The sequence below is a fragment of the Corapipo altera genome, unplaced genomic scaffold (assembly GCF_003945725.1).
Source record: "Corapipo altera isolate COAL_440 unplaced genomic scaffold, ASM394572v1 89, whole genome shotgun sequence".
Taxonomy (NCBI): Eukaryota; Metazoa; Chordata; class Aves; order Passeriformes; family Pipridae; genus Corapipo; species Corapipo altera.
Genome location: NW_020884968.1, coordinates 906552 through 932281, shown reverse-complemented (window position 1 = coordinate 932281; position 25730 = coordinate 906552). Strand labels below are relative to the sequence as shown.

Here is a 25730-nt window from a genome sequence, read left to right as displayed (position 1 = left end):
TTGAAAAAAGTGTTTTTCTTCTTTGGGATTTTATTAGGATTCAACTAATATTTGTATCTCAGTATTTTTCTTATGTATAAAAAAGACCAAAAACTATGTAAAAAAGAGGTCAACCCACATCAATATTTCTGTCATTCATTATCCAGATATAGGGCAAGAGTACACTACACATAAGAAATGTAGGTCAAAGACTCATCACTGCACATGCTAACAAAATAAATAACAATGATGTTCCATTTACATAGTTTAATCTTCTTTCTTTCAGAAAAAAAACCATAAATAAAGGATAAGAGTCAGTCTGGGATTTAAATCTGCACAAGTAAGTAACTTATTATGCAGCATTGTGGCAGCATGGAGTACTTTAGAGAAGTAATTAAATGTTAAATAATGGGACTCAGTAATATCCAAAATGGGTGTTTTTCATGTTGGAATGAAGAAAGGGATGTGATTTCTCCTTGCTGATCACATGTAGGATACTGCACTTTGTAAAAGAATCTGGTGAAAAAATCTGAAGCCCAACTAAAGAAGAGCTTTGTCCAAGTAATGAACATATAGTAAATATTATCTGCATATTGAGAAATACATAGGAAAAATGTTTCTGTAAATAAACTGTAAAGACGTAGTGGAACATTTTATGCTCTTATCCTCATTTGTGATTGAGCAAGTGGGTATTGAAAGTAAAAACAGCCATTTTTCAGCTCCAACTAGGCAAAAGCTCATCTCTCAGTTCTGCTATTGCTGTGCCCATGGCAACATTTTCCAATACAGAGGCAGATTAGTGATTAACCAAGGAAAACATTAGCTTACTGTAACACATGACATGTTTTGACAGAGACATGAAAACTCATTGGCTCAAGAAAATACTATAGAGGATGTACAGGTCTATTGTTAATGTATATTCATATACACTACTACACATACATGAGGAGTCAGTATACACTGCAATTTAAACATTAATTCTTGCAATATGTTTGCTTCAATTATCAATAGATGACATTTGTATATTTTTAACTGACAATTTAGACATTCCTTTAAATTGTGAGAGTTTGACTTAAAATCATTCACAATGAATATTATCCCCTTTTTTATCTCTTAATTATTTTGATCTCACAGTCAGAAACTAGGAGTAACTTTAGTGACTTAAAAAAGGAACATAATGCTGAAAAAAAAATGAAATTAATTTAAAATCTAATAACTGCTCTGCACCAGCATAGGCACATATATTGTGGACAGGCTTTTAAGATCCTCTAGGTAACCACATAGAGCATAGAGGTTCACTTTCTACCTTTTAATTTTATTCAGTGCTCTTGTCCAACATTTTGGAGGCTCCTATCTACCTTAACATTGTAATTCCAAACAATCTCTGTCACAGCTATTACAATAACATTGCACCCAACACTGCTGGCTCTATTGTTGAATAACATCTATCAAAAACCACAAACACATCTCCTAAAACTAAACCAAACTAAAACAAAACCCAAAACCAACCAAACAAAAAAACCCTTCAGAGAAGGCTGCAAATAGCTATGAATATCCTGAGACAAGCAGGTGGTTACCCATGTAAACAGTCCACATCACCAACAACAGAGTTATTAGAATTATTATCAGCTGAAGCTTTGACTGGCTGCTGAGAATACTTTGATGTTGCTTTCTTTGAACACACAACTCTTCCCTCTCTTCCCCCAGGTCAGGTTTAAGAAAAAAGACTGCAATAACAGTACAGTGAAAACACTGCAAACTGTACTTCAAATGAGAGAGCAAGGAAACAGTAGCTCACAGGTCACTAATGTACAAGGTCGCTGGTATAAGGCAGTGACAACTGGCATCACTTTGTATTATGCTCTTAGAGGATGCCCTTTTTCTCCCCTCTTCCTTCTCTAAGCAGACACAAATTGGTATTTTATTCCTCTGCTGAATTTGTGACACGAGATATGAGATTTCAAAACAGAGAATGGACTCTGTTTTCAGGGACAGCTTGAAATAAGGTATTTATAGTAAAACAACATATTTATATAACATGAGAGAGAAAAATCTAACAAAATTCTTGAAATGTATTCAGCATTGAAACCTTTAGCACATCATATTCAGATCAGTTTGTAGTTTGCATATCTCATTACATGCATCTAGCTGTCAAAGATGAAGAATTCAGCATCTAAAATCACAAAGTTCTGGAGAAGCTGACGGCAATGGTGGTAGGACACAGATATCTTAGTGTCAGTACGACACTTTATGTGTGGGCCTCAGCTACAACCACCGTGGGCAACAGCCACACACACACGCACGCACATGAAGAAAGATTGCTGACCTAGAATCCTAGGATCATAGAAAATCCTGAGTTGAAAGGGACCCACAGGACAGGCCCAAGAATCACACCATGTGCCTGAGAGTATTGCCCAAACGCTTCTTGACCTGTCCTTTTATTTGTGAATTTGTTGACCTACAGCTCAGAAGGCAAGGTTCTTTCTGGCTGTTGTTTCAGCATATCAAGGTAGAATTTTAGTATGGGGAAAGAACAGCTTTGGATGGAACAATGTAACCTCTTTTACAAGATACACTGGGATACCTTACTCAATACTTAAAAATGCTTTACAAAAATGAAGGCAAAAGATATGTAGACTTTCCAGAAATTGCTAGCATCTATCTCTGTCAGCCCAACAACGTTCTGTAACTCTGACAGAAGTCTCTTCTTGACAACTTCTTATGCCCTACTACTTACAAATTACCTAGTCTGCATAGAGTTTATATGTTTGTACTTTGTGTAATAAAGTAATGCCAGTTATCTAAAAAAATTCTAAGGTATTTGTATGGTCCATTTCACAGCCCTGTTTTTCATGTGCTTCTCCCATAAAAGATTCTTGGTCTATCTTGGGAAAAATCCTCTCATCTGCCTACTCTCATTTTTTCCCAAAATCAAGACAGAATCATGTCAAGCCTGAATTTTATGTAAGCACATAACCCTTGATTTATAATTTTCATTGACTGAATTGTCTTTTGTGGTAATAATTTAAAACTCAGGCAGAAATAGGACTAATAAGCAGACCTAGGCCTCCATCCAGGCAAGCACTCAAAAGTGCCACTACCTGCCAGGAAGAACTCTGCTGAAATTTGTGGGACAGATCTCTTGCTCTGGACCTCACAGCCAGCTCAAGTGAACAGAAACTCAGCTTGCAGCACCTAAAGTTCACAAAACGAATAAATAAATTTTAAAAATCCCAATACAACAATCTGTTTCCACTGATCTAGATATTATTACTTCTTAATTTTTTGCCATTTTAGTTATGCAGTTGTACTCTTCAAGGTCCCTTCCAACCCAAACCATTCTATGAGTCTATGATTCTATTAAGCGTAAAAAAACCCAATCTAACAATCACAGAATCAAACAATTCAAACAAAAAAACCCTAAGCCACCACATGGGACAAAGTGACAATGAAAAGCTTTACCCAGTAATTCTTGGCAAAACCTCTGATGCAGATGTAGCACGGAGGCATTTTCATTCTTTGTGTTGATTGTGTAACTACATAAAAATTACACAGAAAACCAGCAGAAAAATGCCGTCAAATGGCATACATTGTATCTGTCCCAGAGGATGCACAGTTCTGCTACTGATGAGCCCTTGGAGTGAACCTGCACCACAGGCAAACATTTTTATATGGAGCTGAGATTATGAAGTCTATCTAAGCTGTTTCTTTAAAAAGCAATTCTAGATATTATGCCTGTAAATCAACATTTTTGTTAATGAGACGGTGGTTGCACTGGTTGACTCTACTGTCTGAAAATCATAATCCTGAGATTTAGACTGCACTCAAATGGGTCATATAAACCCAAAACCTAATCATGACAATTTTAAGCGTTGTCTATTTGGCTGGTATTTATTTATAAGTCACCTCCAGCTGTTAGGGATTTTTGGCAGAATCTCCATTTGCATGTAAGGTTTCCAAAAAGATAGGACTGGTTCTACTCCTCAGCTCTAACCTCAGCCTGTTACTCCCCATCATGTACAAACTCTTATGTTGTCTCCTCAAAAGCTTTCCTTGTCCTTCAAGTCCCCACTATGGTCTCCTGAAGCACTCTCTATAAACCACTCCTGTGAGCTGTCTTAAATTACCTGATACAGAGTGAGCAAGAGACAGGTTGAATACATAAATCCAGCATTCTCCATCATTACTCTTTGTGTTGTTCATTTATTCTTCGTTGTTTTGGCATGTTTTTCTTTAAATTAATTTTTTTTGGCTCTTAATCTTCATCTCCACTTTCCAAAGAAAAATGGTGAACAAGGCACGCAGCTCTCAGCAGGAGCAGCAGCAACACTTAGAATGAGAAGAACAGCAAAACTGACAGCTGTGCTTTTCTGCACTGAGCACAGTGGGTAAATCAATACCCCGGCAGCCCTGCTGCCATCTGTGGAGTTTCTGGAGCAGACGAGTTATTTATAGAAACTTGTTTGCACAAAGCCAATATTTACCTGTCGGTGCTGTCAAAATTTGCAATCTATCTTTGCTGTTCCCCTGCTGTTTTTCATGTCAATAGTGGAATTTTCCAAAAGAAAATACAGTAATGTTTCCCCCCACCCCAAATATTCCCTTCCTGCAAGGGTTGGTTACATTAATTGTTGCAGTAGGAATGCATCTGGTTTCCATGGGGCCTTGGGGATCCTCCAGAATGCCAGAAAGCTAAAGGGATGTCAAAACTAAAGAGCCCATTTCTCTGTCTTGTTCCAACAGCAGCAGCATGGCTGTTCCCTGCCAAGGCCAAGCTGAGATTTAATGTTACAGAAAAACAATCATCCCCACCCCACAAACCAAAAAGGTTTTCTTTTGGAATGTTTGGCTGCTGCTGCTACTGTTGTGACCTTAACCATTATTTTCAAGCAGGGAAGGAGCTTTAATAAGATTTCAGCGTATTTGCCTTTAAAGTGAACTCAAATTCTACAGCTAAGTCCTAAGAATGAAATGCATGGGTGATCTCAATCCTGATTCCTTGCAGGCTGACATTTACATCACCAAACTACAGGCATGTTTGAAGAAGACAAAAAGAGGAACTGACATCCGATTTCCCAGTTTCTTGAGATCAGAGACTGGACCTGACTGCTAGGGCAGGGTGAGATACTGGGGATGGCTTCTGCCACTACCCTTGGGTGGCTATTCAAAGGCTGTCACTAAGACTATCCTCACAGAGCTTTCAGTGGTCGATTTTCTGAAAAAGGGAGTTATTTCACAATGAAAGATAAAATCCAATTGAAAATGTCAATCAAACCCACCATCATAACTGTATCACTTTCCATTTCAACTAATGCAAGAATGTATCTGCTCCTGTAAGTCACGGGTTCAGAGTGCAAAATCAGCTCCTGAGAGCACCTTGAGTTCAGCTCTGTAGTGGTTTGAACCTTGTTTTCCCCCAGAGGCTGAAAAGTGGTAACCCCCAGGGGTGGAAACCCCTGGAAGTTTTGAAGTTCTGTCCAATGAGCGCTCCTGCAGAAATATAAACATATCACAAGCACCGGAAGAGAAGAGTTGTAGTTTGGCGAGTAGAAGAAAGTAGCCATGTTGTAGGAGACCAGGAGGAAGGGGGCTCGGAGCCCCTTGGGGCCTCCGGGGCCCCCCCAGCCCCAACTGGGGACTGCAGAGACTTGGAACAGTGTTAGACTGGGCTAAGTGTCTGTAGTTAAGCTGGGAGATGCTTTTCCACTGTGAGCAGCAACCAGAGATACTGAAAGCCACGGCAGCCAGCACTGACCGGAGGAAAAGCGGCGGCGCAGAGCCAAAAGATAAGAGAGCAGCAAAACAACCATGCAGCAAAGCAGGCAGAACTTCTGCAAACCTGAGAGAGAAAGAACGGCAGCAGAGAACAGAACTAAGTTTCTACAGAGAGAAAGTTTGGGGGTAAGAACTGCAAAACTCCCCTAAACTTCCTTGGAGATCCCTCCAAAATGGAGGGGGTGGACTTTTACTGATTAGAAGTCCTAGATGGAGTAAAGGAGCTAGGAAGCTCAGTCGTCCTGAGAGCTCAGCCGGGACGGTGTGTGGAGGTTGACCTTGAGGCCCTCCCTTGCTGCAAGCTACAAAGAAGCTCGCAGCCTGAGACAGGGCACAGAGGCCCTGCAAGGAGCTTGAATCTCCTGGAGATACCAGACCGTCATGAAGACCCCCTGCGTCTTCGTGATATGACGTGGTGAAATGGCCTTGTCTGGGGTTACGAAGCCCACGGAAGACCCCTTGGTTGGTTGACGACGGGGCCGAGGGGGGGGCTTGGATACCTCTCTCGTGAGTGCTGGTAGAGATCCAGCTATCAGCTGCTGCATGCATGAGATGAGAAGACCTGCTGCCTTGGAAGAGATGCTGCTGCTTTGGGACTGGAAGGGATCTGTCCTTCTTTCCCTCCTGGACTTTTATTTGGAGGGGAGAAGAGATCTGATCCATTGTAAATACTGTATGTCATGGTAGAGATAGTTGTGATCGTGTGTATAATGTGTTATAATATTTATTTGTACAGTCATTGTAATATATTCCCTTTCCCCCATTCTGAGTCTGGTTGTGTTTTGTCTGGAAAAAACCCATCTCACATTGGGTTGAGATGTGGGAGGGGGGATGGAGCTAGGGAATTGAATTTTGGGGCTATCTCAAACCATGACAAGCTCTAAGTGAGCTACCATCATCCAGTGGGTCAGCTCTCTGCCACATCACTGGCTAGCAACCCGCTCATCCTGCAAGCTTGCAGGGCAGGGCTGGAGAAAGCAGGGACTTAAAGCAGGGCAGGGCTTAAAGCAGGACCAGTAGATGCATTTTTCAATAAGTGGTTTAGAGAACAAGGATTAAATTATTCTGTCAGATGAGGAATGGATTCTGTGATCTGTACAGCAAATACCAGTAGAAGTAGGACAGTGCTTAAAAACATGCCAGTCTGGAAGCCATCTGAATAATGTGGGGAACAGGTGAATAAGGACACTGAAGAGCAAGAGAAAAACCTCCAGATTTATTTTTGTCTATTTTAATATTAATTACTGAGTCCTGTGACTTAAACAGCTTCCTAGCCCTTGGCTAGGAAACAGTAGAGTCAGAAAATGGAACAGGGAAATTTCTCATTCTTGTTTTCTCCACTGAGACTCACAAAAAGGTTCCTCTTTATATAATGTGGTTTCAGATGGTTTTTGAATATTATTTAAAGAGCATGTCAAAGCCACAACAAAGTAATTCTTCCTCTTAGATAAGGTCCATGAACTCCCCCCAGGGTAAATATTAAAGAGCCTGCAGGAAAACTACTTGTTAGACAAATGGAGCCACAGATGTGACTTTCATCTGGTGCACAAAGCAGGGATGTTACATACAAGGCAGACATACCCAATTATGAAAAGTACTATTTTTAACACAGACATTCCTCCAAAACAAAAGGTTCCTAGATTTTTACTTTTCTTTTTTTTTTTGGGGGGGGAGTGTGAGAATTTTCTAGTCTTGTCTCCTGCACTAGGAGTCTAGTTTTATTTTTTATAACTGACATCAAAATTTTTGAGAGCCGATAATGCTCAGGATCTCACAGGATCAATCTACTGGTGACAAATGCTCATTGTATGTGCACTATATCCACAACTGCTAATTTTTCTTTTCTTAACACAAATATCTGGAGCATACTATGGCACCTCCAGGGCTCAAAGTTCTCCTGCACTCAGATCTATCCATAGCCAAAACATGGTACTTTTCGTTGCACTTCATTATTAACCAGGTATTATATTTGTAATATCAATGCTTCTATTGTGCTTTTCCAGATCTAGTCTAGCTACCACTGTGCCATTGTTCTGTGTTGATTATACAAATATTTGTCCTATACTACCAGAAAGCAAATATTGGTCCCTATGCCAAGTCTTTGCCGGGGCGTACAGCAATAAGAAGGCCCCACAAAAAGAAGAGAAGGCTGGTGGAAATGGTAGTGACAAAACAGTGGCTGATTTTAAAGACTGGACTGAAGCTTGACATATTCATGGATACCCAGAAATTCTCCTTAACTACAGATAGCACAATAATACCAATTAGCACTACTAGAATAAAGGAGAGTTAAAAACTTGACAAGGACCATAGTCTGGACAGAGCCTGAAGGTTCATTTCTCACTTAAAATCCCCAAAACAACTGAAAGAAGGTAATCCCTTTTAATTTATGCACTCTGATAATATATAAATTGCACAGATCTAACTGCTGACTGCCACAGGTGCCTTTGTATGACCTCGGACACATAATCTAATTCTTTCATGAGTTATTCTCCTTTTGTCTTATTCCCCAGAGCTGAAGAGTGGCAACTATCACATCTAAGAGAGTAGACAAGGCAAACTAATGCTATGGGTAGTATTAGTACCTCTCATGCATGTGTTGCACACACTCAGGGTTTAAGTTAATGCCATTTAAGGCTATGAGAACAAGATCCAGGAGGGCAACTGAAAACATTGGGTACTTTTGCTTTCCCCTGAATTACCCAGGAACTTTGTCCAAGAAATGTAATTTTCAGATACCATTTCATATAAGAAATGAAATCCTGAGATAAGCAATCGCCTTGATTTGTCCTTTGGCACATTATGCAGGCCACTTAGTTCTCCATAAGGATCTACATGGCTTAAAGAACATTGGGAACAGGGAATGTCATGCCCTGAAGCATGCAACAAGACAGCTGGAATAGAAGTTTAATGGTCTCCTCTGCTCTTATGTCTATTACTGAGTTCCAGGGATGGGACCTAGATGACCCAAGTGATCCTTTTCAGTTCAATGTTTATTAGTCGTTTCTTTTCGTCTGTCTGATTTAAAAGAAAAAAAGGAAAAAAAGCTGATTGCAGCCTTCAGCATACGTGTGTGATTAGGGTAGTGAGGAAGAGACCATTTTACTAAGCAGTTCATGGATTCTTTCTCTCTTTCAAATTTCAGAATGCAGCTGGTTTCAACCTCCCAGCTGGCAAAGAGGGGACTTCTCACCATAAGTACTCTGCTTAATCTGGGGACTTCTCAAACAGGCACAGCTGAAGTAGTGACATGATTATAGGCCTTGGTCAAGTGTTGCAATGCAAGATGATTTATACTAATCAGCATTCTCTAGAATCAGTACAAAACAAATCCAACACAACTACAGATCTCAAAAGAAGTCTTTCTTAGCTACCACTCTTTTCTTTGCCTGAAAATACCCTCTTGGCAGAAGGTAGCTAAGTAATCAAACATTTAAAGCAGCGAAGGACCACCACACAACACAGGAGGGACATCAGAAACATCACTGGCATGTGTTAAACACCTCCTGTAAATTCCTTTAGGTGTTCACGGGTTGGTTGTGACCATATCGAAAACTTAACCTTTCTCAAATTTCAGTACAATGGTGCTCTCTATACCTCTAGAGATTTCCAAGTTGTCAGAAGCTGTCCATTCTTATTCATGACAAAAATCCCGTCTCTCTCTGCTCTACTGAACACTGAAAGGAAATGCTTATGCTAAGACAGATGTGCAAATCTCCTGATTTGCGAAGGAATAAACCTGATATACATGGGCTGTTTTAAATCCAGCTTAAACCCCAACTCACAGGCACTTTAGAGGGTTAAAGAAGAAAAGAGTGAGGGGAGAGGTGGATTTGGCTGGCTCCACCTAGCTTTCATGGCACCGAGGAAAAGGAGTCAGATGCTTTCTTGCTGTGCTCTCAAGATGCAACTTCTCTCTCTGTCAATTCTATTTTGCTTTTGATGCCTCAGAGCAAAGTGCCAGCATCCATGTGGCCACTACGTGTTACCTGCACACTGACATGGTAGAAAGAAGGATGTGAGAAAAAAATGTAAGTAAGCTACAAAAGTGTTTCAAAAGAAAGAAAGAAAGAGGAAAGTTACCACAGTCAAAAACCTCAGAACAATGGACTTTGGACCAGATTCCAATCTGTTTCTCACACTGGATAATAAGCCAGATTTTGGACCCAAAACCAGCACTATTCATGGACAGTGATGTATTAAAATTGTCAAGAGAAAAGCATCTGTTTTGAAACCTTTAAAAAATACAATACATAGGAACTAGAACACGCATTTCATAGAATCATAAAATCATAGAATCAGCCAGGTTGGAAAGGACCTCTGAGATCATCAAGTCCAACCCTTGATCCAACACTGCTGTGGTTACTAGACCATGGCACTAAGTGCCACATCCAGTCTCATCTTAAAAATCTCCAGGGATAGAGAATCCACTACTTCCCTGGGTAGCCCATTCCATTGCCTGATTACCCTCTCTGTAAAGAATTTCTTCCTAATATCCAACCTAAACCTCCCCTGGCAGAGCTTAAGACCATGCCCTCTTGTCTTACTGATGCTGCCTGGGAGAAGAGACCAACCCCCACCTGCCTACAACCTCCTTTCAGGGAGTTGTAGAGAATGATGAGGTCTCCCCTGAGCCTCCTCTTCTCCAGACTAAACAACCCCAGCTCCCTCAGCCTCTCCTCATAGGACTTGTGCTCGAGTCCCTTCACCAGCCTTGTTGCTCTTCTCTGGACCTGCTCCAGCACCTCAATATCCTTCCTGAACTGAGGGGCCCAGAACTGTCTACCCTAGATCAAATTCTAGCTGGTTTAATTCACCTTCAGTAAAAAAGGCTCTGCCTTACTGACCAAATGCAAGCCATACCTATGGCTCCAGAAACACAAACAACAGCCTGTAGCAATCCAAAAGAAATCCAAACTGTTCCTCACATCATAAACCTTACCCACATCAGCTCTATCAGAACATGAGCCCTTTTGCTCACAAACATGATCAGGGTCATTAAGATTCCCTCGTTAGCAGAATTTTCCACTGTCTCTGCGTAGGTATGGATAGGCTGAGAAAGGCCAGACACTGGAACCTCCTTTATTTTGTACAGGAGAGCACATAAGCCTGGGGAATGGAGAGGGTGTTTTTAATTAATCAAAAATAAACAAAAGTGCCTGAAAACATAGTGAAGAATAGAGGTTCAGCCTTCTGTAGGTCAAACCCAAGGGCTACATTTGTACCCTGGGGCAACTTCATTATTCTCAGCTAAGCTACACAAAGGATTAATTTAACCCTCAGAAAAGGGTCAAGAGAAACTCGGAGAGGAACAGAATAACCCACTAATAAAAGCTATAAGGATACATGTTCATAAAGTCTAGTTCAAATGCCTCCTTTAAGTTGCTGTTTTTATTGCAAGCAGGTATATACAGTAACATTACCATTTCTATTCTGCTCCATCTGCTGTTGTCACAGCCCTTTCTTCTATCATATATTCTCAAATGAGTTTTAATTGAAATCATTTATATTCTCAAAACCCGTAAAAGCTGGTGAAGTACTCTGAGGCTTGTTCACACGTCTACTTGAATTTTTTCTTTTGCTTTCTTTTAACAAATTCATAAACTGTTATCTGTAAGCCAGAGAACAATTATTTTTTTTTAATGAAGCTGCTTTCTGTTTTATAGCTAATTGTTTCAGTTGTGGGTTGCAAGCAGTGTTCCTATTCCAGAAAGAGAACACTGTCAGGTTCTAAAATATGACCGTGTACCTTAGGTGTAAAATTGTGCAATAGCCCATTATTATATCAGCTGCCACTATTGAGCTAGAAAAAGAAAAAAGGGGGTGGAGAGACAAGGCAGTAACAGCAGGAACATCCTAAAACTCAGCATTTTTTAAATGCAGGGACACATTTTTGGTAGCTATTTATATTTCCAATCTTTTCTTCCTTGAAGATGGTTGGTTTTTGGTCAGCATGGTGAAGATGCTACATTGTCTTCTATTTGTTTTGATGAACTAAAGCATCCCAATGTAAATGGAAGCACTGTGAAATGTAAATGACACAGAAATTACTGAAATACTTTTTCCAATCCCAGGACTTACGCTAAGACAGTTGTGTAAGTAGAAACAAGGTGGAAAATAACTCTGTAATACACATCTCATTGAAGGTGACATACCTACTGTCTCCAAAGCAAATAATATGGCCTGTTCTCTTGTCTTCCCTCCCTTTCCTTTTCTTGAGAAAAAGCCGTCATTCCTTCCTCCCCAGTAAGCCAACTTGAATGTCTCCTATGACACAGCAGGCCTGCATCTGGTTCTGAGAAAGCATAAGTGCACAGCAGGAGGACACACTGGCTCTGGTCATGGTGGGGGACACCCCAATCATGTAACAGTGATGCTGCCCACAACCTTCAATGTTTCTTTGACCCAGTATTGTTCAACAACCAACCAAACTGGCATCACTAGTCTAGTTTTAAACCTTGACAGTGCACAGCTATGGCCTATCATTTAACACACATTATATAGTATACTTACTCAAATGTTAGCTCTTTCAGACACAAATTTGGCTCTAACCCTGATAATATTGAGTTTTGAAGAAAGATAGCCCTCATTTGGACCCAGTGAGACAGAAATAAGTTTACTAAACACAAGAAACAATTTCAGGTTTAGCACATAGCACTGGGTACTCTTACTTCTCTACAAACCCACTTCTGTTCAAGGAAATTTCACATCTCCTTTAAGAAACTAGAATTGTAGTATTGTAACTGCAAAAGCATCCTTGGCTAATAAATGGGTTTACATCTGTAAACTTTATTGCAGCTCGTTTGCAAGGTAACATAAACCCTATGGGCACAAGTCTATTTTTGCTTGCTCTGTATACTTTATACCTGCAAAATCCTGTTAAGTCAGGACAGTGTTACTGCTCATGGATGACAGAGGTGAAAAGCCAGGGAGCAAGAGTGAAGTTCTCTTGCTTGGTTCAAGGTGGCACAACAAATCTGTGGTGGATGGAGGAACTGAAGCAGATTGTGTCAGTCTGACTTAGTCACCAACCTCACCATGAGACAGTGCTTTCTTTCTCCTTTGCTGCTTCTCAGAGATAGGATGCCTGCCAAATACAAATAATACCATCTTATTCAAGGCTGGTCTTAGTGTTTCCATTTTGGATATGGCATAACTGCTTTCTCCTCCCTTCACAACACACACTGCCAGCTTCAACAAATTTTGGCTTACTGTTCTGCTTTTTCCCACTCTTCACTCTTCTTTGCCCCCAAAGGCTGCAAGGACTTGCATCCTGCTTTCCTCCTTTGGATTTTGCTGAGTACTTTCTGGCCATTATTCTGCTCTGGTAACACTCAGAGCAACTTTAAATTATCTTTCCAGAGCTTTAGAGACAAGTCCCTTTACTACCTTTCCTGGTTTTAACTAAGTATACTAAAGATTTCCAGAAGAGATATATTAAATTAGCATGTATGTAACAGCTTGTAAGTTAGCATCATGTACCTCTGCAGCTTGTTCCTATGATAAGCTTGGAGAGCAGCTTCTAAGTGACCAATTTGGCCAACACAGAATTTATTATGCCTCTCTAAAAGTAAGTTGGAGCCCACTGATGTCACTGAAAAGCTACTGGATGTCATCTGTAAAAATGCAGTCTAAATCCTGATACTCACACTGTTGAAAACAGGACCACTGGCTTTACAGCATTATCCTGTTACTTTTTCTTCTGAATTCTTTTATCTTAGGACTGAATTGCTAAAATAAAACAGAAAGGAAGGTAAGGTGCTATGATTTAGTATTTAAAAGAGATCCACCTAATACTGAAGGCTCATTTACAGCTTTTGGAGGAGGAAGGTGTTGCACAGCAACATGCTGAAGAATTGGCTCCCCTTCTCGTTCTTCCTAATAGCAATCTAGAACATGCAGGGTAGGATATCCGCACTGGAGGTGTTGTAGGCAGCTCATGCTGATATTTCAGTGAAATCTTTGACAGTTAAATGAGGTATTCTGTCTTATTTACCCTGCAGCAAGGCAAGCCTTACTAAAGCAAAGCACTTGGGGAGATCGTGGACTGCCAGATCAGTGAGCAAAAGTGAACAGCCTATACAGGAAAGCTCTTTTTCCACAATGCTAACTTAAGTTTTGCTAACTTAAGTTTTACCAGAGGTGAGATTTCTAAACAGGGATGATTTTCATCATTACTGAAGTAAGGCCACCTTCAGAAGACCCAAATAAAAGAATGACATTTAAGCATTAGACTGAAACCAACTACTAGGCAAGCCAAAATCTTTTAAAAGAAAATTCAGCACCACCTACCTGCTTGCTAGATTAAACCACTTTCTACTGAAAGACCAGAAAGTCCTGTGTGGCTCCTGATGAGATCAACACAACTGACTGCAGGGGGTTGGATTATCATGTTTAGAAATTGATGGTTAAGGATCTTGAAATACTACAAGATTAAGAGCAGAGCAGACAGAATCTCAAGTGATCAAATGCTGCTCTCAAACACACACAGTTTAATCTTCCTTTCTATCAACCCCCAAAATACACATAAAATAGTAGAAATTAGTTCTTTTTCTTCCTTTTCAAGCTCACACTTTCTATAGTATTTTCAGAACTCAACTCCTTCTCAAGACTAATAACAGCAGGAAAATGACTTGATTGGTAGGTAATATCTTTAGGCTGTTTTACAGCCTTGTTTCACTTAAACAGTATGTATACTGTTGTCAGTATGGTATATGCACTAATTTAGCTACATTTTTTTTTTAAATATCTTTTAAGTATGCCTAAAATTACAGGAAAAAAATAAAATTAATGTAGCAAAACAGAGATCTGCATTTTCTGCAGAAATTTACATTTCCAGTGATGATCCTGTGAGTTGTAGTAGTAAGAAGTCTTCTACAACTACAGGGCAAACCAAAAGGTGATGTATTTCTAGATTATTTATAACATCTATACACACAGAGACGATAATTTTTCTTCTTACTTCAGCAATGGTAAGCATCCTATTTATCTTCTCCTATTACATAAATCTGGATTTTCTGATAATTTCTAACTGGATGCATGCATACTAGTGCCATATCAAAAAAACCCTCCTGTCTGCAAGACCAAGGGACTCAGCTTTCCTAAGAAACCTGTTATACTTTTCAAAGTAGCTCAAATCATGTTTGGATAGCATTTGCATATTCGAGTAACACCAATGAAATCCATGCAATGACTTCTGTGACTAGTTCTGCTTAGCACAACAGAGAACTCCAAGATTTGTTATTAAGCAACATGTTCTTGATATAAATTAAATGCACTTTGGTTAATTATCTCCTTTGTTTCCCACATACACAGGGAAAATCAAAGAAACAGAGAACTAAATTGTAAAAACTGTAAATAAGACCTTTTTAAAAAAATACGTACAATAATGAAGCAGTCTCCTTTCTGGACCATTATATTGAGACTTGTGCCAGTCCATTGCTGAATTAAAATAAATGTAAAATGTTACAGCCAGAATTAAAGTGCTAAGCATTCACAGCAGGGCTTGATTATCAACCTATCATGATCTAAAGCACACACATCTACTTCTGCTGAGTCAATGTAGTTTTAAAAATAATGCATTCTTTTTTAAAAAAAGATTCCCTACTTCTTCAAGGCTCTTAGGGTTAGCATGGACTATTTATAGGCATCAGTGAAAAGAAGGAAATCTTACTTTGCTCTCCTGCTGTTTGCTGCTGGCAAAAGTAGCTTGCAGGTTTTCTGTAAAATCTCTGTCATCTCTTGACAAAACTGGAATTATCAACAGGGGACAATTGCATGGCAGCAAGATAAATCAGTGCCATTACAGAATAACTTGGAAGGATGAAACAGTTTGATTGACTGTGCTGCTGGACTGTAGCAGCCAACTTGGCTACAAGTAGTTTCTTTCTCTTCCTGTCTCCCTGCATCCTGAAAGCAAAGCAAGTAACGAGCTGTTATCCCTAGTGTCTTTTTTATATATCAGAAACAAAAATTGTTACTTGTTTTGTGACTGACTCACATAGAGCTCTCTGACATCTTTCACTTTCTTTAGGAGATGTCTTTTGACTCACTTAACGGTACAATTTGACCACTTCACTCCAGGAGGAAGATAGCCCCTTGATTTGGAGGACCAGCCTAAAACTGATGAGAGTTTTGGCACTTGTTTCAACACAGCCAACGTTTTGCCTTCTGCACTGGTGTTCCTTTTAAGCAGCTTTTGAGTTTGGACCCTAACCACAGTGTTCATATCAGCAATGGATACTGCTGAGGTGACTGAAATCGCAAAGCAGGACTGCTGTACTCTGCACCAAAAGTGACACACAACCTGCGATGTTCACCTTCGTGGGTGCCCTGAGGCACTGGGAACAGATAGATGCTCCAAATGGGCTGTGGCATCAGAGATGCCAATAGCCTTGTTAAGTTAAATGGTTTGCCAGCAGTAATGATTCAGAAGCAATGATGAGGACATCAGATCAAGGGTATGATCTTAAAGGATCTGGATTCAGGCCCAGGTGTCTGCCTATGCAGGAGATCATGACAAAATGTGTACATTTCTTTACAATCATAAGAACTACACACTGTGATTATCTTCTGGCAGCCCACTGCTGCAAACTGCAACAACCTCTGGGATTTTGGTGCAATAAAGCCTTTAAATCATAGCTTGGGAAAACTCCTGGAACAAGCAGCAACTGAGCTCTGGCGTTTAAGTTTAAAATTATACAATTAGCTGTGGGGCTTACCTATACTCTTCCCATTACAAATTTCTCAATTATCTCTCTGACAGAAACCCCTAAACTTCATTCAATTACCAGAACCCAATAACAGTTAACAAAATTAGAAAGTATCTTTTGCATTCTTTACTGAAATCTGACAGGAAAGTGCTTTATAAACCAAAGAATCTGACACACATCCAGCAATTGTTTATCTTACCAAGCCAATGATAAATGTTAACAGCCAGAATTGTATGCCTGAAACACTTGATATTTACTCCACCAAAGACATTATTAGTTAGAAGTTTCTTACTTATACCTTAAATATATAATACTAATTCAAAGCCTTGAAATTCACTGGGCTAGAACCTTTAGCAATGAAAACTGTTATTAGGACGGGTGCAAAGTTCAGTCCGGGGTAGATGCCCATGACTTCTGAATGATGAAAATCCTGCATGCAGAGGTGGATTGATACATAATTTCATGCACGAAAAAACAGATCTTATTTTAAGTTTCTCTTGTACCTTTTCAGTACCATTAGAAATGACTATAATTCCACTTGACATTAAAAATGGGACTTAAGACATTCTAAGCATAACCCCAAACATTGTGTTGCTGTTTGAGATAGGGTGATAATTTGAATAGGGGATTTTAAAAGGTAAGTTGGGATGTGAGAACAAAGGAATTTATTTCTGAAACAACTGTGAATAGACTTTCCACTTTTTTATGAAATATTTAACTGGGTTACAATAGCATTTAAAGGCAGAAAAATTCAAGACCAACTATTAACATATAAATATAATCCAACTCCTCATTGCAGTTTCAAAGCATCAGAAGTGTTCCTAACTAAAGCCTTTGCCTTTTTACTCTATGCACCAAAGCAACTAGGGGTGTAGAAGTGAGAAGTTTCATGGACATCCCCTTGCAGCTGGGAGCTTGAACTGATAATTAAGAGCCTCACATCAGGGATGCTCCCCTTTCTAAAAGCTGAGAGGAGCTTCTGTTGGCCAAATGGCTTAATTCCACCCTACAAAAGGTGAGTATGGGGGAGGGGTAGAGGAGAAAGTCCCTTGTCAGGGCACAGAGAGAATCAAGAGAGAAGCCTGGTTGATCTACAGTCCTGATGTATGATACAGTGACTAGTTGCTAGTGCTACAGATACCTTTTAACCCTTTGGGTTGAATACAGGGACTGTAAATTAGTTTTCTTGCAGAGCCACAACGCTCCTCAGCATCATGCTGAATTATTTGATGCAGAGGTGATAACCTTGTGTTGCTGTCAAAACCTGGGACACGCTTCTCTTGTAGGGCATTCAAGGCTTTACCTGAAAGCCAAGGGCTCTGCTGTGGCTGGTTGTGCAGAGGCAAGGGCACAACGCAGCAAAATTCACACCTTAATTCCGCTATGCCTTATGCTGATGACCTGTCCACACAGAGGAAAGATAGGCTCTGCAAAGCCATTCTGGTGCTTTCTCACAGGACAGCAGGAAACACAAACAGGTGAATAGAGGTGCATTCCTCAATCTGAAGATACTCTGCAGTCCTTCAGGAAGTATCTACTGCAGCTGGGATAAATCTATGACAACTTCCATCTTTGCCAGAAAAGGGTAGAAACTGGGAAAAATACCACACCTTGATGAGAGGCTCCAAAGGTAGCATGAAATAACACCATCCTTTGCAGTGGTTTCTGTTAGGTAACAGGTAGAAAACCTAGTCTAAAGTTAGAACCTTATTAACTTTCATGGTAAAGTGCTAGCAGAGATATATTTGTAGGGATCTAGAAAATCTATTTTTGTTTATGTTTTCAAGTCTGTTTAATTACCTTGGTGAGGCTTACAAATAAAGAAATGTTCTGCAGCTATCCTTAAAAAGTCTTCCCTTTGCTTCCAAGATCCGTGGGTGCCTGTCTTTTATAAACGGGAACTCATTCAAATCTTTTCACCATTTCCCTGACGTTTTTTTATATCCATTTCTTTCTCACAGGTGTCAGAATACAATGACAGCTTTGATCTTACTGGAGATAACCATATGTGGGTAGATTCTTTTTCTTGAAATGTAGACTGGGAGTGGATCCAGAGGTCAAGCCAGAAGGTTACATATATTTGAAAACCTCTCTCAAAGAAAATCCCTTTGTGAGGTTTCTAATATGTCTCTGGATGTGAGTCTTGAAATACCTAGCTATGAATGCTGCTCTCTGTATCACAATGTTCCAAGTCTTAAGAAAATTTAAGTTCAAAGAGACGGGAAGACTAGAAGAGTTGGGTTTGTAGCTATGGAACAAGCACTTTCTTTGCCACATCAAAAGCTCTGATAAAAGCAGTCCACTGATTCAGGATAAGAGTATATTATTTGATGTATTAATTTGACAGTAGACTAGCATTAATATGAAGATCTCCTTTTTCACCCCATTACAAGATTGCTTCTGTTCATTGCAGAGGAGTTTTAAACACCCAAACTCCAGCTAATCAAAGCTGTAGTTTATATGAAGGTCATGCGTGTCCTCTGAGGTGTGATTTTCACATGCTTTTTTGAAACCATTGAACTCTTAAATAGCAAAACCTGCCAGAATTTTGTGAAGTCCCAAAAAAATGGATCTATGCTGCGTAGACTTTTGAAAATGCTGGAGGTTTATTGCAACATGTATGGATTCTGCTAGTTACCAATACCAAGGATGCATAACTGAACGAATTTTTTCATATTCAGCGTGAATGTCATGACCTTTGCTGTACTGAAACTTTATTTAATTTGGGTGAGGCATGTATGCATATGATACTACACTGGGAAGTGTAAGTAGGGAAAAGACAAAACACTATAAAGTTATATGGCTTCTGATTCTGAATAAAGAATTTAAAATTGAGTCTCTCTGACACAAAATCAATGTTTCTTCCCAAAATTATGTCTCTAAGAGGGGCTGTAGTTCCTAATGATGGGGAATGTAGGGTGTAAGAGCTTCTCTTTCTTTATAGATGCTCCAAGAGAAGGAAGTACCAGCTATACAAACTCAAGAGAAAGGCAGTTAATAAAAACTTCTGCTTATGGCCATCACTGCTGCTATCTCCATCTTTCCAAAGGAGCAGCAGGTGGGGTGGGATATGATTTTATTAAAGTATTCTAGTGTCCTGGAAGACATCAAGTCAAAATGTAGAAAGAATGTACAATTTCTTGCTTTTACATTTTTGCAACTAAGAACAGTAAAAAGCAGTGGTTTGTAGTTGTGTTTTTTTTAAGAGACAAAATAAATGAGGTCACTAAAAGCAGCACACTTGGATGGGGGAAGACATGCTTCCAGGAGCCAGTGCTAGGCTGAACTCTAACTGCAAATGATAACATACGTGAGGCAGTGACACACGATTCCTCTTTACGAGACCACTCTTGAACTCCTGCCAAAAATCCCTCTCTATGCCACTTAGTGCTTCAAGACAAGAAGAATAATGACAGGTCTGTAAAATCTGTTGAAATTGACAGTTCTTATTGTTCTGAAAAGTTTTCGTGACGCACAGGAATTTTCAGATTAGCACTGCACAATGTTGAACAAAATGGGTGTCAGGCAAATCAATGGGCTTTTCACGATTCACTCGTCTTTGCTTCACTGCTGTTCCATTTTTATTCTGTGCTTGGCGTTGCTTTGTTGTGTGTGTTTGCCACTTGAGATGTGAGTGTGCACGTACTGAACAGGGAGCAAGAGTTTTCTGTGACCTAGCACAATGTTCCACGTAAGCCAAGTCCTAGCATGGAGAAATTTTTCCTAAAAATTGTTTGTTTGTTTTTTGGAGTTTTTTTTCCATACACAAAAATAAGGAACTGGTTTTGACTGGTTAGTCTCATTTGGAGTTATGACCATCTGCAATTGGATGTAAACATATCGAGCCACCTTTTTACACCTACGTGTAAAAATTTGTACCTACTCACTTGAATAGTGTGGTGAAAACAAAATACAACTGAGGAAAAACTGAAGACTGGTGGCTCTAGCATCTGCTTACCTAGAACACGAATGGCCACAAGGTTTTTTGAAACTGAAGGAGGGTTGAGATCCAGGGAAATAATGAAATATTCAAATTTAGTATCTCTTGACACATAAAAAGCTCAGATAAGAATTTCTGCTCTATGCTTCTAGTATAGACTAACATATGGGAATAAGGCTCTGTAAGCAAAGGATAACCCATAGAAAGCCCATAGAAACAAACCAAAACAGGTGGAATGCCTATTTCACTTAGGTTTTCAACATTACTGTGACAGAGGTAAATAGAGAGAAAAAATAACCTACTGCCTTTCCGAAAATCTTACTCCTCTGAGAAAAATGTAAGCATAAGACCGAAGATCGAATCAATGCCTGGTGGCATCTCGTGTAAGTCAACGGAGGTATGCCAATTTGGTCTGGCACCAAACGTTTTAGAAGACATATGAGCCCATCAAACCAAGTGTTTTCCAATGCAACCAATTAAAGCTACCCCAAGATAGCATTTTTCAGCTTCTGCATCCTCCCAACTGCTGCCAGCATGCCACAGCTCTCACTGAAGCCTACTCACTCCTCTGTTGCTGGAACTCTTAGAGCCTGGAAATCTGAAATGCTTCTCCCACATAGATCATCCCCAAGCAGTAATGACAAGCAACTGTTCTCTGCACCATCAGGTCAAAAATCTAATGCAAGCATGGCTTTGACTGCAATATGAGTTTTTCTACCTCAGGCACTGCTGTGGTTTGAAGCCCTCAGACAGACTGATCCAATGCTTAGCAGTTATAGGCTATCTCTCTCCCTCCCCAGTCCCCTCCCTTTATCTGCTAATGCACAGGGATAGACAAGCAAAAAAATCCCTTTGAACATGGCTATGGGAGACAGAGGAACTCTATCACATACAGTATTTGCCTAACATTAGCAACTAAACTTGAGAGGTTTGTTATTGGAACTATATCCCTGGAGTGCTAACAAGAACTAAAATATCATCTTAAGAGTTGCAGTGACCTTAAAAGACAATGTTCTCCTAGGCTTTCCCATTAGCAATCAGAAAATAAAGCAGAAGGTAGTAGGTACAGAATTAAAAAGCCTCAAAGGTGCAATGGAGCTTCATTTTGATGCATCCCAAAGGTGTTCAAAATGACCAGCCTGAAGCCAGGAACAAACCCTGCTCAGGTGTGCAGAAGTCCCAGTTTTTTCACTGCTTTTTATGGAAGATCTCAGCCTAGATCAAAGGATCCGCCTCCAAGATGGGGAGTGGGCACATCACTTTGCCTAGACTGCTGTACGCTATGGGATTTTCAGCTACACCAGTGCTAAGCAAATACAAATGAATGATACAAGACCCTGGGGAAGGCAACATAGCAGCTACATACCTGCTTCATTAAGAAAAAAAAAAATCATTCTTGGCACTTTCATCACTGCTAAACAAAAATAAGCATTGCAATAAGAGCTAATGGTTATTGCTTTTTTGCATACCTTAGAGAAATTATGTTGTTTTCAAGTCCAGTGCCATAGGATGCCTGCGGCCATCATTTCAATAAAAGGCAACCCAAACACCCCTGGGAAACACAGGTAAGAGTGACTTATGTCTTCAGAAAAAGCAGTAATTCAAGCTTAATAAGGGTTCCTCCCGCATTTGTGATACATCAGGTTAAACATTCAAAACTACACAGAGGAGCTTTACACAGATTTCACCAAGACACTCTCATTGTATCAATGCACTGAATTCTATGTTCCATATTTTTTCTTTTAATTTATATTGATCCAACAGTTCTTGAAAACACTGACAATTCTTTTTGGCATCAACTCTGAAGCAACACTGATTACTTTAACTGAAGGAATAAACTCCACGTACACACGTTCCTGCTACAACTTGAAAGGCAGTATCTCAAAAGCAAAGCTGACCAGCTAAACCATATCTAAAAAAAATTCACACCCTCAGCCTGAGATTCCCAGGCAGCAATGTGACTTCTCAGCAGTTCCTAATGCTGGGAAATGAAGCTGTGTGTTAAGTTCTAAAATGAACACAAGATACCAAAAATGGATCCCTAAAAAGCAGCCAGCTTCATATGATGTTTGCACCTAGTTTGGTTACTATAAAATTCCTGATACATGACTAGCTCAGGCACAGGGTGAAAATATACAAAGGTTTTTCTAAATCTTTCTGTTCTTATTTCTGTCCTTTCCCCTGTGTATTTTCACAAACCAGATAAGACGACTACAGTCTCTGAGAGGGTTAAGCAGAGTCATCTACAAGCTCCATGCAGCAAAGCTGAGTGTCTAACAGCAAATACCTGATAAAACATGAACAATGCTGAGCTGAATTCATGGCTGGTGTAACTGAAGTAACCCCAGAGGGTTACAGAGGGACCGATTTGCACACACACACCCTTCCCCCTTCTAAATATACCATTTCTGCTTTACAGAAACAAAAGCAGAGTCCCAACAGGCAAAGGAATCAACTTCTAACACATGCCCCTCAATGGTGAAAAAGGAAACTCTCCACACTTCTCATGTACTCATGGGCTTCATAAACAAACAGGAGAGGTTTTGAATTAAATATGTTTATAAAATCCCCCTCCAAAAGAGAAATTAATTTGGGGAAAAAAAAAAGAACATGAAGGGTAGGAAAAGCAATGATTTGTTTTTGCTGAACACAGTGATGAATGATGAGCAACTCATGTTTTCTTGGCTCAGGGTCTGAACTAGCATTTGACCACTGTAATATTGTACCTGTTATTATTATACTGACACCACAAATGCTGGTGACTACATGTGGGCACCTCAGACTTTTTTGCCTGTGATATTCTGCTCCACATAGTTTGCTTTTCTTTACAAACACAGAGGGGATCTGAAATGCCCTGGAGAACACAGTATCCTTCCACTGAATAATCTTAATTAGGTTAAAAAAACACCCAAGGCACTGCAAACAGCTAACTAGTTTGTCTGATGCCTGGAACCATTAGGACGAACACATCTCGCTATATCAGAAACAAAACTGAGGAATCCTTCACGCTATTTACAGTTGCTACTAATTTGCTTTTGCCATTCCTCAACACCATTTACCGATCTATGCCCAGGCTAAAATAGCAGGATAAAGTACACAGATTTACTTACAGAGATCTCGTAGCTCCATCGTTCCCGATGACAAATTCACCTCCCACACTACAGCGAGCGAATGACTTAATGCTGCTTTTTGCGGAAGGCACAATGCGCACGGGCAGCAGATGGTCTCTGGCGAAGCTCTCTAAGGAGACCCGTCCTCGCTGTAGCCATGTGAGAGGAGCAGCCCCCTCCTTCGCACACCTTTGCCCGCTCCCCGTCCCCGCGCCGCTGGGCTGAGCGTGTAGCTTTGCTTATGTGGCGGGTGCCCGTCGGGCTCCCATTGGCACAGGCAGGCGGCAGCAGCCAATGGCAGCCCAATCCCGTGGCAGGGAAACTCCTGCCCATTTATTTAGCATCTTAGGAGACCATATTTCCGAGGAAGAGCGCCGCTTCCCTAGCATGCTACCATCAGACGCGGGGAATAAATAAATCAAGAGCTCCTCATCTCTGGGGCTCCCCCTCTCCGCCTGCTCGCTTTGTCCCAGAGCCCGGCGCCCACCCAGGCGAAGCGCTGGTGGGGACCCGGCACCCGCGTCCACCTTGGCGGGGCCGCGGGGGAGTGCGCCGGAGCTCCACAATTACTCGCTCCATCGCCATGGAAACAGCCTGGATGCAGCGGGCTGGATTTGTGTAGCACATCTGCTGCCAGGCTCATAATCAACTGCAATCTCATCTTTTTTCCCTCTGCTCTCACTGCTTATTTGATTGTGAGTTTGCTTTCTCTTCTCATACATGCTGGGAATGTACACGCAGACAGAGCTGTGTACACGTTGACTTTCTCCCTGTGCAAACACACCACAACACACGTATATATATGTACCCCAGGAGTATTCACTTGTTAGCATAGTATTCATGTGCTAAAGAGGTACACTCTCTGTGTATCCAAATCATACAGAGTGGTTTGGGTCAGAAGGGACCTTAAAGATTATCTAGTTCCAACCCCCCAGCCATGGGCAGGGACACCTTCTACCAGACCAGGTTGCTCAAAGCTCCATCCAACCTGGCCTTGAACACTGCCAGGGATGGGGCATCCACAGCTCTGGGCAACCTGCTCCAGTGCTTCAATACCCTGACAGTAAAGAATTTCTTTTTAATATCTAAACTAAACCAACCCTCTTTCACTTTAGGGCCATTACCCCCTGTCCTATTTACACGCTCTTGTAAAAAGTCCCTCTCTACCTCTCTTGTTGCCCCCCTTTAGGTACTGGAAAGTGCTCTAACCTCTCCCTGGAGCCTTCCTTTCTCCAGGTTGAACAACCACAACTCTCTCAAACCTGTTTTCATAGGAGATGATCTTCTTGGTCCTCCTTTGGACTTGCTCCAATGAATAATACACCTTATTCATAGTTCAAGTTTGAATAAGGGACCAGCGGAAGACAAGACTACTGTCAAAATACCATATTTTCCTTTCCAGTTCCATAAATTGCCTCTCTCCAAAACAAGGTAAAAATCCAAGACAGCTATTATGAAACTTCCAAAACTGCATCTGGCACCCACAGTGACCTGAATCTTCATGCAACTAATGCTACACTAGATGTTCCCTGTTCTGTCCAAGGTCTGGTGAAACACCAGGAAAACTTCATGCACAAAAGGTTGTTAGACACTGACAAAAACTCTGTCTTACCCTCTGACAATACAAAGAAGGAAAGATGATTAGAAGAAAGGAAGCAACATTGCAGAGAGAGAAAAGATTCCTAAGCCAATAGTGCAGACAGCAAAGGGACTTGACAGCTGGGGGCAATTTCTGGCTGCTCCTCAGACTTCTGTGGGACAACTGAAGAAGTCCTTTGCGTTCTGTTATCAGTCTTTCTATGTTTCTGTTATCAAAACTGCAAAATGAGGAGAAAAGTCCAATGCATGCATTTATATTAAAAAGATAAGCTTGGACAGACCATGATACACTGACATACTATTACTATGATGTTAAGAAAGGATTTCAGATGGAAAAAATGAGGACACATTCCTTATTCATGAACCCTATTTTCATTTATTTAATTAAAAGAAGAATAAAAAATGAAAGCCCTTCTGAAAACCCCCAACATTTCTATATTACACTAATAACAGAAATTCACTGCATTTGCCGTGGTAAATAGCAGTATTTTAAAGTGCACTTTGACAGAGCCTTGTAGGGAGTTACCCTGATCTCCTTGAACAGTAAAGGCCACTCCTTGTTAAATGTCTTCTACCTGAAACTAATCCAGAGTCTAGGAAGGTCTCTGAATCCTG

At 40.5% G+C, this 25730-nt stretch overlaps 1 protein-coding gene across 3 annotated transcripts in view; it reads right to left on the bottom strand.

The window, feature by feature from the left end:
- ELMO1 (engulfment and cell motility 1) overlaps nt 1–25730 on the bottom strand; it is a 316776-nt gene that overhangs the window by 60969 nt on the left and 230077 nt on the right. The window contains exon 1 of one of the 3 annotated variants that reach the window (XM_027665024.1): nt 23517–23956. The exons of 1 other annotated variant lie outside the window; for it this stretch is intronic. Coding sequence is in view for 1 of the 2 variants with exons in the window: in XM_027665023.1 (XP_027520824.1) it covers nt 4107–4163 (57 nt within the window). In the remaining variant the exon portion in view is untranslated. Of the gene's footprint in view, nt 1–4106; nt 4307–23516; nt 23957–25730 lie in introns of those variants that run through there. One more of the 3 variants, XM_027665023.1, reaches the window with a different exon arrangement.